This window comes from Mytilus galloprovincialis, chromosome 1, assembly GCF_965363235.1.
Source record: "Mytilus galloprovincialis chromosome 1, xbMytGall1.hap1.1, whole genome shotgun sequence".
In the NCBI taxonomy this organism is placed as follows: Eukaryota; Metazoa; Mollusca; class Bivalvia; order Mytilida; family Mytilidae; genus Mytilus; species Mytilus galloprovincialis.
Window position 1 is genome coordinate 177,959 of NC_134838.1, and position 16,386 is coordinate 194,344.

General features: G+C 33.0%; 1 protein-coding gene across 3 annotated transcripts in view; it reads right to left on the reverse strand.

Annotated features, from left to right (window-relative positions):
- Positions 1-16,386, reverse strand: part of LOC143062111 (MAM and LDL-receptor class A domain-containing protein 1-like) — a 161,927-nt gene that overhangs the window by 59,222 nt on the left and 86,319 nt on the right. For 2 of the 3 annotated variants that reach the window (XM_076233933.1, XM_076233925.1), the window contains exons 9-12: positions 12,650-12,734; positions 7,664-7,876; positions 1,253-1,379; positions 636-752 (exon numbers count right to left, since the gene is read on the reverse strand). In XM_076233933.1, the coding sequence (XP_076090048.1) occupies positions 636-752; positions 1,253-1,379; positions 7,664-7,876; positions 12,650-12,734 (542 nt within the window). Of the gene's footprint in view, positions 1-635; positions 753-1,252; positions 1,380-6,749; positions 6,794-7,663; positions 7,877-12,649; positions 12,735-16,386 lie in introns of those variants that run through there. The other variant, XM_076233938.1, reaches the window with a different exon arrangement.

Sequence of the window (16,386 nt, forward strand, 5' to 3'; positions counted from 1 at the left end):
TAAGGGTTTCTTCCTCTATCTTTGATTTTGAGAAAGATGAAAACTTGTAATCTAAATCTTAAATAAAATGTGCAAATTTTTAGAGTAGTTTGTAATTGATGTGTAAGACTTTTTGATGTAAATATAGAAAATTATGAAATTATCATATTTATGGCCAGGGCTGTAAAAAAACCCACACTATTTTTGTGTTTTGTTAACTTTTTTTGAACTTTGCCAAATAAGGGGAGATAACTCAAATTATTAAAAATTCTATTGATTTTAATAAAGACGCCCAGTCACATTAAGAAAACATTCATCATATCATAATAAAAAAATTCAAATGTTTATAGAACCTCTTCCATTAGACAAAATTCCGTAACAATCCACTATAAAATATTGTCTCAATATCAACAATATATATTCTTAAATTACCTCCCTTTAAAAACACAATATTTCACATATGAAATATTGTGTTTATGGACAAAGTTTCATGTGATAAATTGGTCTTTTCTGGACATTATTTAGAAATAGAGACACAATTTCATGATACAAAGTCATGAAATATTCTCTTGGGGAATACATTTTCATTGAACAATATTTTCCTTTATGAAATAGATATTTGTCAAAAATTAACATCAGGAGAAGTAGATACTTACGACTATTAGAGACGGTCTGTTCACAGGTGGTGCCAGTCAGCACATCTGGACAAGTACATGTGCATTGAAAGTTAACAAAGCCTCCATTCTGACAGTTAGGTTTGTTGGTGCAGTGGTCTAAATATAGAAATTATCAAAAAAATGTATCAAAAACAAGAATGTATCTATAGTATACAGTTTGCCAATCCGCACTATCATTTTCTATGTTCAGTGGAGTGTGAAAATGAGGAAAAATCTCTAATTTGGCATTTAGATTAGAAAGATCATATCATAGGAAACAATGTGTTCTAAGTTTCAAGTCGATTGGACTTCAACTTCATGAAAAAATATCTTGACCAAAAACTTTAACCTCAAGTGAAACAGAAGGACGGACAAACAAACAGATTGACTTTAATAATTAGATTCTGTTCTATTGTTTTAATTCATTTAGTTCGTATTATCGATCTTAATTGGAAAAAAGAATAATATAAATGCCTTTTTTTTTAGACAAGTTACATTCCAAGATGTCTTTTAGTTATATCAGTCATTGGGTTGCAATCTAATTGATATGTATCTCCAATCTTCCTTTCTTCACACTCAAAGATTGAAGCAAAGGGAACATTACAAATTTTACCTACCTGTACATTTATAGGCATCAGTAACATCTTGTATATCATAGAACTCTAAACCTTCAGCTGAATCGGCCAAAAACTCTAATCTTTGATCTTTAAAGAGAATTGTTTTCTGGCCATTGTTGGAAAAGGCCTGCAAAAAATCAAAAGTCAGTATAAGTCTGATACTTGGTGGAAAAGACTGTAAAATAAAAAACAGTCAGCCTGACACTTGTGCAAAAAGACTAAAATATCAAACAGTCAGTCTGAAACTTGTAGGAAAAGACTGTAAAATAAAAAACAATCAGCCAGACACTTGTGGGAAAAGACTAAAATATAAAACAATCAGCTTGTCACTTGTGGGAAAAGACTAAAATATAAAACAGTCAGCCTGAAACTTATGGGAAAAGACTGTAAAATCAAAAACAGTCAGTCTGAAACTTGTGGGAAAAGACTGTAAAATACAAAACAGTCAGTCTGATACTTGTTAGAAAAGACTAAAACATAAAACAGTCAGCCTGAAACTTAAAGGGAAAAGACTGTAAAATCAAAAACCGTCAGTCTGAAACTTAATTGTGGGAAAAGATTGTAAAATAAAAAAAAAGTCAGTCTGATACTTGTGGGAAAAGACTGTAAAATAAAAAAACAGTCAGTCTGATACTTGTGGGAAAAGACTGTAAAATATAAAACAGTCAGCCTGATACTTGGTGGAAAAGACTAAAACATAAAACAGTCAGCCTGAAACTTATGGGAAAAGACTGTAAAATCAAAAACAGTCAGTCTGAAACTTGTGGAAAAAGACTGTAAAATACAAAACAGTCAGTCTGATACTTAATTGTGGGAAAAGATTGTAAAATAAAAAAACAGTCAGTCTGATACTTGTGGGAAAAGACTGTAAAATAAAAAAAACAGTCAGTCTGATACTTGTGGGAAAAGACTGTAAAATATAAAACAGTCAGCCTGATACTTGTGGGAAAAGACTGTAAAATATAAAACAATCAGCTTGTCACTTGTGGGAAAAGACTTTAAATACAAAACAGGTAGCCTGATACTTGTGGGAAAAGACTTTAAATACAAAACAGTCAGCCTGATACTTGGTGGAAAAGACTTTAAATACAAAACAGGTAGCCTGACACTTGTGGGAAAAGACTTTAAATACAAAACAGGTAGCCTGATACTTGGTGGAAAAGACTGTAAAATCAAAAACCGTCAGTCTGAAACTTAATTGTGGGAAAAGATTGTAAAATAAAAAAACAGTCAGTCTGATACTTGTGGGAAAAGACTGTAAAATAAAAAAAACAGTCAGTCTGATACTTGTGGGAAAAGACTGTAAAATATAAAACAGTCAGCCTGATACTTGTGGGAAAAGACTGTAAAATATAAAACAATCAGCTTGTCACTTGTGGGAAAAGACTTTAAATACAAAACAGGTAGCCTGATACTTGTGGGAAAAGACTTTAAATACAAAACAGTCAGCCTGATACTTGGTGGAAAAGACTTTAAATACAAAACAGGTAGCCTGACACTTGTGGGAAAAGACTTTAAATACAAAACAGGTAGCCTGATACTTGGTGGAAAAGACTGTAAAATCAAAAACCGTCAGTCTGAAACTTAATTGTGGGAAAAGATTGTAAAATAAAAAAACAGTCAGTCTGATACTTGTGGGAAAAGACTGTAAAATAAAAAAAACAGTCAGTCTGATACTTGTGGGAAAAGACTGTAAAATATAAAACAGTCAGCCTGATACTTGTGGGAAAAGACTGTAAAATATAAAACAATCAGCTTGTCACTTGTGGGAAAAGACTTTAAATACAAAACAGGTAGCCTGATACTTGTGGGAAAAGACTTTAAATACAAAACAGTCAGCCTGATACTTGGTGGAAAAGACTTTAAATACAAAACAGGTAGCCTGACACTTGTGGGAAAAGACTTTAAATACAAAACAGGTAGCCTGATACTTGGTGGAAAAGACTGTAAAATACAAAACAGGTAGCCTGATACTTGTGGGAAAAGACTGTAAAATACAAAACAGGTAGCCTGACACTTGTGGGAAAAGACTTTAAATACAAAACAGGTAGTCTGACACTTGTGGGAAAAGACTGTAAAATACAAAACAGGTAGCCTGATACTTGTGGGAAAAGACTGTAAAATATAAAACAGTCAGCCTGATACTTGTGGGAAAAGACTTTAAATAAAAAACAGGTAGCCTGATACTTGTGGGAAAAGACTGTAAAATACAAAACAGGTAGCCTGATACTTGTGGGAAAAGACTTTAAATACAAAACAGGTAGCCTGATACTTGGTGGAAAAGACTTTAAATACAAAACAGGTAGCCTGACACTTGTGGGAAAAGACTTTAAATACAAAACAGGTAGCCTGATACTTGGTGGAAAAGACTGTAAAATACAAAACAGGTAGCCTGACACTTGTGGGAATAGACTTTAAATACAAAACAGGTAGCCTGACACTTGTGGGAAAAGACTGTAAATACAAAACAGGTAGCCTGACACTTGTGATAAAAGACTGTAAATACAAAACAGGTAGCCTGACACTTGTGGGAAAAGACTTTAAAATACAAAATAGGTAGCCTGACACTTGTGGGAAAAGACTGTAAAATACAAAACAGGTAGCCTGACACTTGTGGGAAAAGACTGTAAATACAAAACAGGTAGCCTGACACTTGTGGGAAAAGACTGTAAATACAAAACGGTCAGCCTGACACTTGTGGGAAAAGACTAAAATACAAAACAGTCAGCCTGATACTTGTGGGAAAAGACTTTAAATACAAAACAGGTAGCCTGATACTTGTGGGAAAAGACTGTAAAATACAAAACAGGTAGCCTGACACTTGTGGGAAAAGACTTTAAATACAAAACAGGTAGCCTGACACTTGTGGGAAAAGACTTTAAATACAAAACAGGTAGCCTGATACTTGGTTGAAAAGACTGTAAAATACAAAACAGGTAGCCTGATACTTGTGGGAAAAGACTGTAAAATACAAAACAGGTAGCCTGACACTTGTGGGAAAAGACTTTAAATACAAAACAGGTAGTCTGACACTTGTGGGAAAAGACTGTAAAATACAAAACAGGTAGCCTGATACTTGTGGGAAAAGACTGTAAAATATAAAACAGTCAGCCTGATACTTGTGGGAAAAGACTTTAAATACAAAACAGGTAGCCTGACACTTGTGGGAAAAGACTGTAAAATACAAAACAGTCAGTCGGAAACTTGTGGGAAAAGACTGTAAAATACAAAACAGGTAGCCTGATACTTGTGGGAAAAGACTTTAAATACAAAACAGTCAGCCTGATACTTGGTGGAAAAGACTTTAAATACAAAACAGGTAGCCTGACACTTGTGGGAAAAGACTTTAAATACAAAACAGGTAGCCTGATACTTGGTGGAAAAGACTGTAAAATACAAAACAGGTAGCCTGACACTTGTAGGAAAAGACTTTAAATACAAAACAGGTAGCCTGACACTTGTGGGAAAAGACTGTAAATACAAAACAGGTAGCCTGACACTTGTGGGAAAAGACTGTAAATACAAAACAGGTAGCCTGACACTTGTGGGAAAAGACTTTAAAATACAAAATAGGTAGCCTGACACTTGTGGGAAAAGACTGTAAAATACAAAACAGGTAGCCTGACACTTGTGGGAAAAGACTGTAAATACAAAACAGGTAGCCTGACACTTGTGGGAAAAGACTGTAAATACAAAACGGTCAGCCTGACACTTGTGGGAAAAGACTAAAATACAAAACAGTCAGCCTGATACTTGTGGGAAAAGACTTTAAATACAAAACAGGTAGCCTGATACTTGTGGGAAAAGACTGTAAAATACAAAACAGGTAGCCTGACACTTGTGGGAAAAGACTTTAAATACAAAACAGGTAGCCTGACACTTGTGGGAAAAGACTGTAAATACAAAACAGGTAGCCTGACACTTGTGGGAAAAGACTGTAAATACAAAACGGTCAGCCTGACACTTGCTGGAAAAGACTGTAAAATACAAAACAGTCAGCCTGATACTTGTGGGAAAAGACTTTAAATACAAAACAGGTAGCCTGACACTTGTGGAAAAAGACTTTAAAATACAAAACAGGTAGCCTGACACTTGTGGGAAAAGACTGTAAAATACAAAACAGGTAGCCTGACACTTGTGGGAAAAGACTTTAAATACAAAACAGGTAGCCTGACACTTGTGGGAAAAGACTGTAAAATACAAAACAGGTAGCCTGACACTTGTGGGAAAAGACTTTAAATACAAAACAGGTAGCCTGACACTTGTGGGAAAAGACTTTAAATACAAAACAGGTAGCCTGATACTTGGTGGAAAAGACTGTAAAATCAAAAACAGTCAGCCTGACACTTGTAGGAAAAGACTGTAAAATACAAAACAGTCAGCCTGACACTTGTGGGAAACTACTGCAAAATATCAAATAAAAAAAAAAGATGTGGTATGATTGCCAATGAGACAACTCTCCACAAGAGAGATGACACATATATTAACAACTATAGGTCACCTAATGGCCTTCAACAATTAGCAAAGCCCGCATAGTCAGCTATAAAAGGTCCCAATATGACAATGTAAAACAATTCAAACGAGAAAACTAACGGCCTTATTTATATAAAAAATAAATGAAAAACAAATATGTAACACATAAACAAACGACAACCACTGAATTACACTGGGAAGTTATATTAAATATTGCATTGGTTGTTGATTTAACAGCCATTCTTGACCATGGAAGACAACTCCAATTTGATGAGGTTAAAAATGACAATTTATATTTTTCGAACAGATATTAGATTCCTGCACCTTGCAAAAGTTATGTAATTTTCTTGACAAGTGAAACATCATTTTGTGCCTTGATTTTTTGAGCATATATAAAATTGATAAATTTCTAGAAATGTTCATGGATAGTATATATAGAATGTTATGATCAATGCACTATATTTTGTGTATCAAAAAAGGTAGTGCTCAGCCTTGGAAGATTTATATATCAAGTCAGTCCCATAAGGTTTTGATTTCATGCAATCTTTACTTAATAATATGATGTGGCACATTCTATTCTCTATTATAATGCAAATACAGTAAATAATTCAATTTCAATCATTATTTCTGTCTAAAATTTCATTTAAGAAAATTCTGTGAAAAAGATGTTATCTTCTTTGGCCCCTTAACAAGGTGACATCATAGGTATGCTTCCGGCATCAAACATTAACACCAAGCATGTTCTAGCATCTTAGCCGCTTCAGAATGTAATAAAATTTGATAAAAAGAAGATTTCTAGGTACAACAAGTAAAGTTTTTTGCTAATCATTGTAGAAATAACATGTCAATACATCCTACAATTCAATATATGAGATTCCTTAGTTACAGACGAGGAGATAGATATTTTTACGCTTACTGTCATCCAATCAGTACCATTGATACAAAATAATTGCATTAGAATTTAAACTCTCCACCAGAGACGAAATGATGATTTATTCTCACTCTTTATAATATAAATACTTACATATAAACTGTACTGCATAGATGATTCTGTATCGTAAGGGTTGTTGTCTTAACTCTCTTTATAACATAAATACTTACATATAAACTGTACTGCATAGATGATTCTGTATCGTAAGGGTTATTGTCTTACCCTCTTTATAACATAACTTCTTACATATAAACTGTACTGCATAGATGATTCTGTATTGTAAGGGTTGTTGTCTTAACTCTCTTTATAACATAAATACTTACATATAAACTGTACTGCATAGATGATTCTGTATCGTAAGGGTTGTTGTCTTACTCTCTTTATAATATAAATACTTACATATAAACTGTACTGCATAGATGATTCTGTATCGTAAGGGTTGTTGTCTTACCCTCTTTATAACATAAATACTTACATATAAACTGTACTGCATAGATGATTCTGTATCGTAAGGGTTATTGTCTTACTCTCTTTATAACATAAATACTTACATATAAACTGTACTGCATAGATGATTCTGTATCGTAAGGGTTATTGTCTTACTCTCTTTATAACATAAATACTTACATATAAACTGTACTGCATAGATGATTCTGTATCGTAAGGGTTATTGTCTTACTCTCTTTATAACATAAATACTTACATATAAACTGTACTGCATAGATGATTCTGTATCGTAAGGGTTGTTGTCTTACCCTCTTTATAACATAAATACTTACATATAAACTGTACTGCATAGATGATTCTGTATCGTAAGGGTTATTGTCTTACTCTCTTTATAACATAAATACTTACATATAAACTGTACTGCATAGATGATTCTGTATCGTAAGGGTTATTGTCTTACTCTCTTTATAACATAAATACTTACATATAAACTGTACTGCATAGATGATTCTGTATCGTAAGGGTTATTGTCTTACTCTCTTTATAACATAAATACTTACATATAAACTGTATTGCATAGATGATTCTGCATCGTAAGGGTTGTTGTCTTGTGTGTTGGACTTGGCCATGTTATTATTTGGTACATATGCCGTTCCATTCCATGATGGCTTTACATTTGGCCAAGCGATACTGACATAACCATCACGATCAGATCTAGATTGTTCATGATGTCCTCCCATGGCATGCAACATTTCATGCACAGATGTGCTAACCTGCAAACAAGATTAGTTTTGGATTCCATCTTAAACAAGAAACAAATCTATCTAGACACATAATTTAGTTGTAAACCAAAAAAAAATCCCTCTAGACCCATAGTTTAGTTATAAACAAGAGACAATTCCCCTTAGACACATAGTTTAGTTATAAACAAGAAACAAATTCCCTTAGACCCATAGTTTAGTTCTAAACAAGAAATAATTCCCTTTAGACACAGTTTAGTTGTATACAAGAAACTAATTCCCTTTAGACCCATAGTTAAGTTGTTTACAAAAAAAAAACAATTCCCTTTAGACCCATAGTTCAGTTGTTAACAAGAAACAAATTCCCTTAGACACATAGTTTAGTTGTATACAAGAAACAAATTCCCTTTAGACACATAGTTTAGTTGTTAACAAAAAAAAAAACAATTCCCCTTAGACACATAGTTAAGTTGTTAACAAGAAACAAATTCCCTTTAGACACATAGTTCAGTTGTATACAAGAAACAAATTCCCCTTAGACACATAGTTTAGTTGTTAACAAGAAAAAAATTCCCTTTAGACCCATAGTTAAGTTGTTAACAAGAAACAAATTCCCTTTAGACACATAATTCAGTTGTATACAAGGAACAAATTCCCCTTAGACACATAGTTTAGTTGTATACAAGAAACAAATTACCTTAGACACATAGTTTAGTTGTATACAAGAAACAAATTCCCTTAGACACATAGTTTAGTTGTATACAAGAAACAAATTACCTTAGACACATAGTTTAGTTGTATACAAGAAACAAATTCCCTTAGACACATAGTTTAGTTGTTAACAAGAAACAAATTCCCTTTAGACACATAGTTTAGTTGTATACAAGAAACAAATTCCCTTTAGACACATAGTTAAGTTGTTAACAAGAAACAAATTCCCTTTAGACACATAGTTAAGTTGTTAACAAGAAACAAGAAAAAACCCTAACCCTAACCCTAACCCTAACCCTAACAAATTCCCTTTAGACACATAGTTCAGTTGTATACAAGAAACAAATTCCCCTTAGACACATAGTTTAGTTGTATACAAGAAACAAATTCCCCTTAGACATATAGTTAAGTTGTTAACAAGAAACAAATTCCCTTTAGACCCATAGTTAAGTTGTTAACAAGAAACAAATTCCCTTTAGACACATAGTTAAGTTGTTAACAAGAAACAAATTCCCTTTAGACCCATAGTTAAGTTGTTAACAAGAAACAAATTCCCTTTAGACCCATAGTTAAGTTGTTAACAAGAAACAAATTCCCTTTAGACCCATAGTTAAGTTGTTAACAAGAAACAAATTCCCTTTAGACACATAGTTTAGTTGTTAACAAGAAACAAATTCCCTTTAGACACATAGTTAAGTTGTATACAAGAAACAAATTCCCTTTAGACACATAGTTTAGTTGTTAACAAGAAACAAATTCCCTTTAGACACATAGTTTAGTTGTTAACAAGAAACAAATTCCCTTTAGACACATAGTTAAGTTGTTAACAAGAAACAAATTCCCTTTGACACATAGTTCAGTTGTATACAAGAAACAAATTCCCTTTAGACACATAGTTTAGTTGTTAACAAGAAACAAATTCCCTTTAGACCCATAGTTCAGTTGTATACAAGAAACAAATTCCCTTTGACACATAGTTCAGTTGTATACAAGAAACAAATTCCCTTTAGACACATAGTTTAGTTGTTAACAAGAAACAAATTCCCTTTAGACACATAGTTTAGTTGTTAACAAGAAACAAATTCCCTTTAGACACATAGTTAAGTTGTTAACAAGAAACAAATTCCCTTTAGACACATAGTTAAGTTGTTAACAAGAAACAAATTCCCTTTAGACACATAGTTAAGTTGTTAACAAGAAACAAATTCCCTTTAGACACATAGTTTAGTTGTTAACAAGAAACAAATTCCCTTTAGACCCATAGTTAAGTTGTTAACAAGAAACAAATTCCCTTTAGACACATAGTTTAGTTGTATACAAGAAACAAATTCCCTTTAGACCCATAGTTAAGTTGTTAACAAGAAACAAATTCCCTTTAGACACATAGTTAAGTTGTTAACAAGAAACAAATTCCCTTTAGACACATAGTCAAGTTGTTAACAAGAAACAAATTCCCTTTAGACACATAGTTTAGTTGTTAACAAGAAACAAATTCCCTTTAGACACATAGTTAAGTTGTTAACAAGAAACAAATTCCCTTTAGACACATAGTTTAGTTGTATACAAGAAACAAATTCCCTTTAGACACATAGTTTAGTTGTTAACAAGAAACAAATTCCCTTTAGACACATAGTTAAGTTGTATACAAGAAACAAATTCCCTTTAGACACATAGTTTAGTTGTTAACAAGAAACAAATTCCCTTTAGACACATAGTTTAGTTGTTAACAAGAAACAAATTCCCTTTAGACACATAGTTTAGTTGTATACAAGAAACAAATTCCCTTTGACACATAGTTCAGTTGTTTACAAGAAACAAATTCCCTTTAGACACATAGTTTAGTTGTTAACAAGAAACAAATTCCCTTTAGACACATAGTTAAGTTGTTAACAAGAAACAAATTCCCTTTAGACCCATAGTTAAGTTGTTAACAAGAAACAAATTCCCTTTAGACCCATAGTTAAGTTGTTAACAAGAAACAAATTCCCTTTAGACACAGTTTAGTTGTATACAAGAAACAAATTCCCTTTAGACCCATAGTTAAGTTGTTAACAAGAAACAAATTCCCTTTAGACACATAGTTAAGTTGTTAACAAGAAACAAATTCCCTTTAGACACATAGTTTAGTTGTTAACAAGAAACAAATTCCCTTTAGACACATAGTTAAGTTATTAACAAGAAACAAATTCCCTTTAGACACAGTTTAGTTGTATACAAGAAACAAATTCCCTTTAGACACATAGTTTAGTTGTCAACAAGAAACAAATTCCCTTTAGACACATAGTTTAGTTGTTAACAAGAAACAAATTCCCTTTAGACACATAGTTTAGTTGTTAACAAGAAACAAATTCCCTTTAGACACATAGTTCAGTTGTATACAAGAAACAAATTCGCTTAGACAAATAGTTTAGTTGTAAACAAAAAAAACAATTCCCCTTAGACACATAGTTAAGTTGTGCACAAGAAATAATTTCACTTTAGACCCATAATTTAGTTGTAAACAAGAAATGAATTCCCCTTATAAAAAATACCAACTCAACAGGAACAGATGATATATATTGTCTACTTTGTCTGTCTTTTATAAGCAAATATTTATGGTTTTATGAACACATTCACAAACCGCATCTCACCTTAAATCTTAACTTTTTAATAGCTGTTTAAGATTCATCTGAGTACTCGAGTACTCCCGAGTTTCATGACCAAGTATCTGAGTATTAAATTTCAGATCTTTTGACATCATTTGTACTGATGTAATGCAACTTTATAGAAAAATCATTGTTCTATCACACTAACTTAAGGAGAAAACTTAACATTTAGATTTTTTACAGCTAATTTCCTACAGCTTGTAGAATAAAACTAAAATTGGTTGGCTTGCTTGTTTTTTTTTGTATAAACATTTACCCAAGCTTTGTACTTAAGATTGACATCTTCAAACAATAAATATAGGCACACTTAAACCTATATTAATAGTTGAATTCAATTGGATGTTATCTAAATTACTATTGTACAATATACAAACAAAGAAAGCAAGGTAACCAAAGTCTTGCTCTACATGCATTAGGAAATTAGCTGTAATTTATTAAAATTCACAGGACCATGGCCTAAGGGGCAGGGCCTCTAAATAGTTGTCAAACTAATAGGTACTGACAGTAATGCATCTTCATACAAAACATGAATGATCTATCACAAAAGATTCCTATCAATCTAACTTAAGCAGAAAACTTAACTTAAGGTGGTATGGGTGTCTTCCTCCATCTTGGATTGTAAAAAACAGAGAATCAAAGGTCCAGATTTTCTATCAAGTTAGCAAAATTTGATGCAGGAATGCAGATGTTTAATGTACATTTTCATTTAAAAGTACCAATTTATAAGAATATAACTTCTAAATATTGAAATTTTTGCAAATGTTAATTATTTTTGGTTGTTTTTATTTTTTTTTAAAATTGGCATTTTAAGGGGAGGTAACTCTAAAAAAGTACATTTTCTGAAGGATTCTGTACGAAATTTTCCTATTTTGTATTTTAGCTGGAAAAAACGTACGGTGACCCTATCTTTTCTTTTGATATTCTCAAAGCAGTGTCTGAAAGCTATCTTTTCCTGACGTATTTAACAATTCTATCATTATGTTTAGTTTCTAATCACAAAATGGTGTTTTTTCCTGTATAATCCATACAAAATGTGTCATTTTGTCCCGTCCTGTAGCTTGAGAAAATGCGCGGTGACCTATCATTTTTATTATATTTTTCAAAATGTATCAATAGATACAACGTTTTGGCAAAGTATGAACAAATTCTATCATTTTTATTTTAGACTCCCATACCACCTTAAACTGAAGTCATATTAACAAGCACTGGAAAAGCAACTGCTTTGTCTCACTTTTCAACACAGGTGAGACAAAAACTAGTTATCAGACATATAAAGGTTGAATGTAGTGGTTGTCTCAGGGTGGGGTAGAGGGCAGACACAAGGTTCAACTTTCATTTGATAAAAAAACTAAACTCATTTTTTGCAAAAAATGCATATGGTTAAACGAAAATGGTAAATATCGATTTTTATGGCTAATACAGCCCACTTTTAAAAAATCTTGGTACTTACGCTAATACAACCTGGTTCGGATAAGCTCACTGGCTGTACATTGTTACGAAAAGGATTAACATTGCCAACATAGGACCAACATCCACTACAAATGCAATAAAACACTATACAATATGTGTACAATACAAATTCTCAAACCAATATGTCCATATATTAATTCATATATTATAAACTAACTATTAACTAATTTGATTCAATCAGGGATAGTCACATGTTAAACTATATTTTCAAAGTTAGATAGAAAATGGTGAACAGCATAAAGCATATTGCAGGTTTTAGAATACTGTGGATTCATTATTATTTATTGGGTACCAATTGCCTACAATGGGAGGCAACTCTCATTGTACCTAATTGATAACACCGTTTGTTAGATTTGCCTCCCCTTGTTACATCATCCGGGTTTATATTACCATGTGGTTTTAAGGTTTATGTACCCTTCTGTAGCCATTTTTGTACGAATTTTTCAAACCTCAATGTATCAAAATTAAAGATATAATAAATAATAGAGATAGGCCATTTAGTACATGTTCCAAGGGGAAACTTGATGCAAAGCATTATTTTTTACTGTTTCATTGCATTTGATAGAAAAAGAGGACTTTGTTGCAAATAAATCAAGATTTTTATAGAAAATCCACAGCCTTTAATACAGAGATTTTTGTTATAAAATTTGAAACATAAATTACTCACTTGATTTTCTATGATGTGCTAGTGTTTATTTTTTACAAAAAGTTCTAAGTAACCTGTAAATTCCAAAACACCTTGTGCTGAGTCACTAAAGTCGAGCGCACCCTAAAAGGTTACTTGATTTTGGCCATATTTATACTTGTCTTAACCAATAACTACATTTATAAACTTGTTTTAAGGAAATCAATGCTAGCACTGCATGCAATAATCCTATATCTATCAGTCATCAAATTGCCAAATATGAGAGTACAAGGATAAAGGCTGTGGATTTTCTATAAAAATCTTGATTTATTTGCCACAAAGTCCTCTTTTTCTATTAAAGTCTATTATTTGCATCAAGTTTCCCCTTGGAATATGTACAAAATGGCATATCTCTATTATTCATTATATCTGTAGTTTTGATACAATTGAAGTTTGAAAAGTTCATTCAAAAATGGCTACAGAAGGGTACATAAACCTTAAGGAAAAGAGCATGTTCAAGCCATTTTTCATTTATATGTAGTGGATGTATTATTTTTTGTTTCTTTTCAATGGAAAACAATAGAACAAGAAAACCTCCAGTGTATTTGAAGGACTTTATGCTTTCATCTTCTGAAAAGCAGAAGGATTTAGATTCAGTAACAGAAGCTGGAGATATAATAATTAACTCTGAAAACGTGGTTCATCGTCAGACATCAACACCGAGATTAGATGAAGAGTTAGTGTTCGTCCAATATTACCTTCATCTACAAACATTGTGAGTGAACTTTACAAAACAATTCAAGAATTGACAATACAAAACAAAATTTTGGAACGTGATTTGTTGGTGAAACAACACGAGCTCCTTGTAGACAAGAAAACATCTGGTGGCGGTGGTGAATCTTCAAGAACCAAAACAAAGGACAATGGTAAAAGAGTTAAAACATTAAAGCTCCCAACACTGAATGAGTTACGAGATAAAGACAAAGTTGGAAAACGGGCTAAAGAGCTTACTCGGCAGCTGATTAATCAATCTTCGTCCGATGATTCTGATTGTACTTCTTCAAATGATAACAACGAGGATAAGGACAATACCCAAATCAAAGGTAATGATTTACCATATTTAATGTTCAAAGACAGACAAAAGCCAAATCAAAGGTAATGGTTTACCATATTTAATGTTCAAAGACAGACAAAAACGCACAGCTGTTTCCAGGGAAGCAAGGGCTGCTAAGGATAGAGTTAAATATGATGTGTCATGACCACATGAGCATGCACGAACCAAATAGATCAATGATAAAGACTTCCACCTAGCACAACTAGTCAGAGGCGAAACATTCATTATGCATAACATTGAAAAACAAGCTATTTCTGTGCTCAGACAGAAACATCTCATTAATTTGCTTTATTTAGTCGAAAAATACCCCTTTACAGAGATGAAGGATTTTCACGCCGAAGTTGATAGAAAGGGGTCACAAAAACTGGTCGATTTGTAGAAGAACAAGGTCGTACTCTCGTCATCCCCCCTCACATCATCTTCATCTACACTGACCAAGACAATTTTCAAGGATAAGGTTAATCGCAATCCAATTTGCGGCGCATATCAAGTGGGAAATTGTAGTCGTTCCGGGAATAATTTTGGAGCCTATGGCGACCAAGAGCTATTGCATGTTTGCAGAAAGTGTGTCCCTAAAGGAAAAGATTCGCGAGATTCGTCTGTTCTACATCCTTGAAAGGATTGTCCGCATCATGAATGATGTTCAACTTCAGTGCTACATTGTGATTTTACTAAAATGAGCGATAATTGTATTATTTCAAGAGATTATATTCCACTGTAATGGCAGGTGTGTTTTAAAATGTGTGTTGTTGTGAAACTCCTCCAATGTCAGGCGTGATTGCTTCCCCTGCTCAGTAATTAGGCTTGTATGATGCCTTAATGAAATTTTATTCCCCTGCAATGTAGGCGTGTTTTGTGAGTATTCATAAAATTCATTAGGAATATCCTCTGCAAATGAGGCAGATGTGTTGTGTAATATTTGTGATTTTTCGTCCTATATTATTTATTATGGTCATGCTTGTAGTGAAGAAAAAAAAACGTTCCCTGCGTTTACAGGTGTGTCTATTTATGAGAATGATTCTGTATTGCAACCTTTCCTGTACAGACTGTGACGCCCGTATATGAAACGGAAACCAGGCATAGAAATCATGCTTTATCCTGGCGGCATTGCAGTGTTTACAAAATGCATGTCCAGGCGTCAACCAGGCGTAAATGAGGTGTAAACCAGGTGTAAAATTAGGCGTAATATTTAAATGAGTATGCCTGGTTCACACAAGAGTGCACACGCTGAAATGTCTCGCCTTCTATACTAATCATTGATATTATGTTGATAGTCCTAAGTATAAAGCTAAGCTTTATTACAACTGTCACATAAACTTAACATTAACCAAGATAACTAAACAAAGACCAATGAACCTTGAAAAAGAGGTCCAGGTCAGATGAACCATGCCAGGCAGACAGGTACAGCTAACAATGCTTCTATACAACATATATAGTTGACACATTACTTATAGTTTAGGAAAAATAGACCAAAACACAAAAACTTAACACTGTGCAATGAACCGTGAAAATGAGGTCACAGTTAAATAAAACCTGCTCGACTGACATAAAGATCATAAAATATTTCCATACACCAAATATAGTTGACCTATGGCATATAGCATTAGATAAAAAGACCAAAACTCAAAAACCTAACTTTGACCACTGAACCATGAAAATGAGGTCAAGGTCACATGACATCTGCCCGCTAGACATGTACACTTAACAATCATTCCATACAACAAATATAGTAGACCTATTGCATATGGTATGAGGAAAAACAGACCAAAACACAAAAATTTAACTATAACCACTGAACCATGAAAATGAGGTCAAGGTCAGATGACACCTGCCAGATGGACATGTACACCTTACAGTCCTTCCATACACCGAATATACTAGCCCTATTGCTTATAGTATCTGAGATATGGACTTGACCACCAAAACTTAACCTTGTTCACTGATCCATGAAATGAGGTCGAGGTCAAGTGAAAACTGT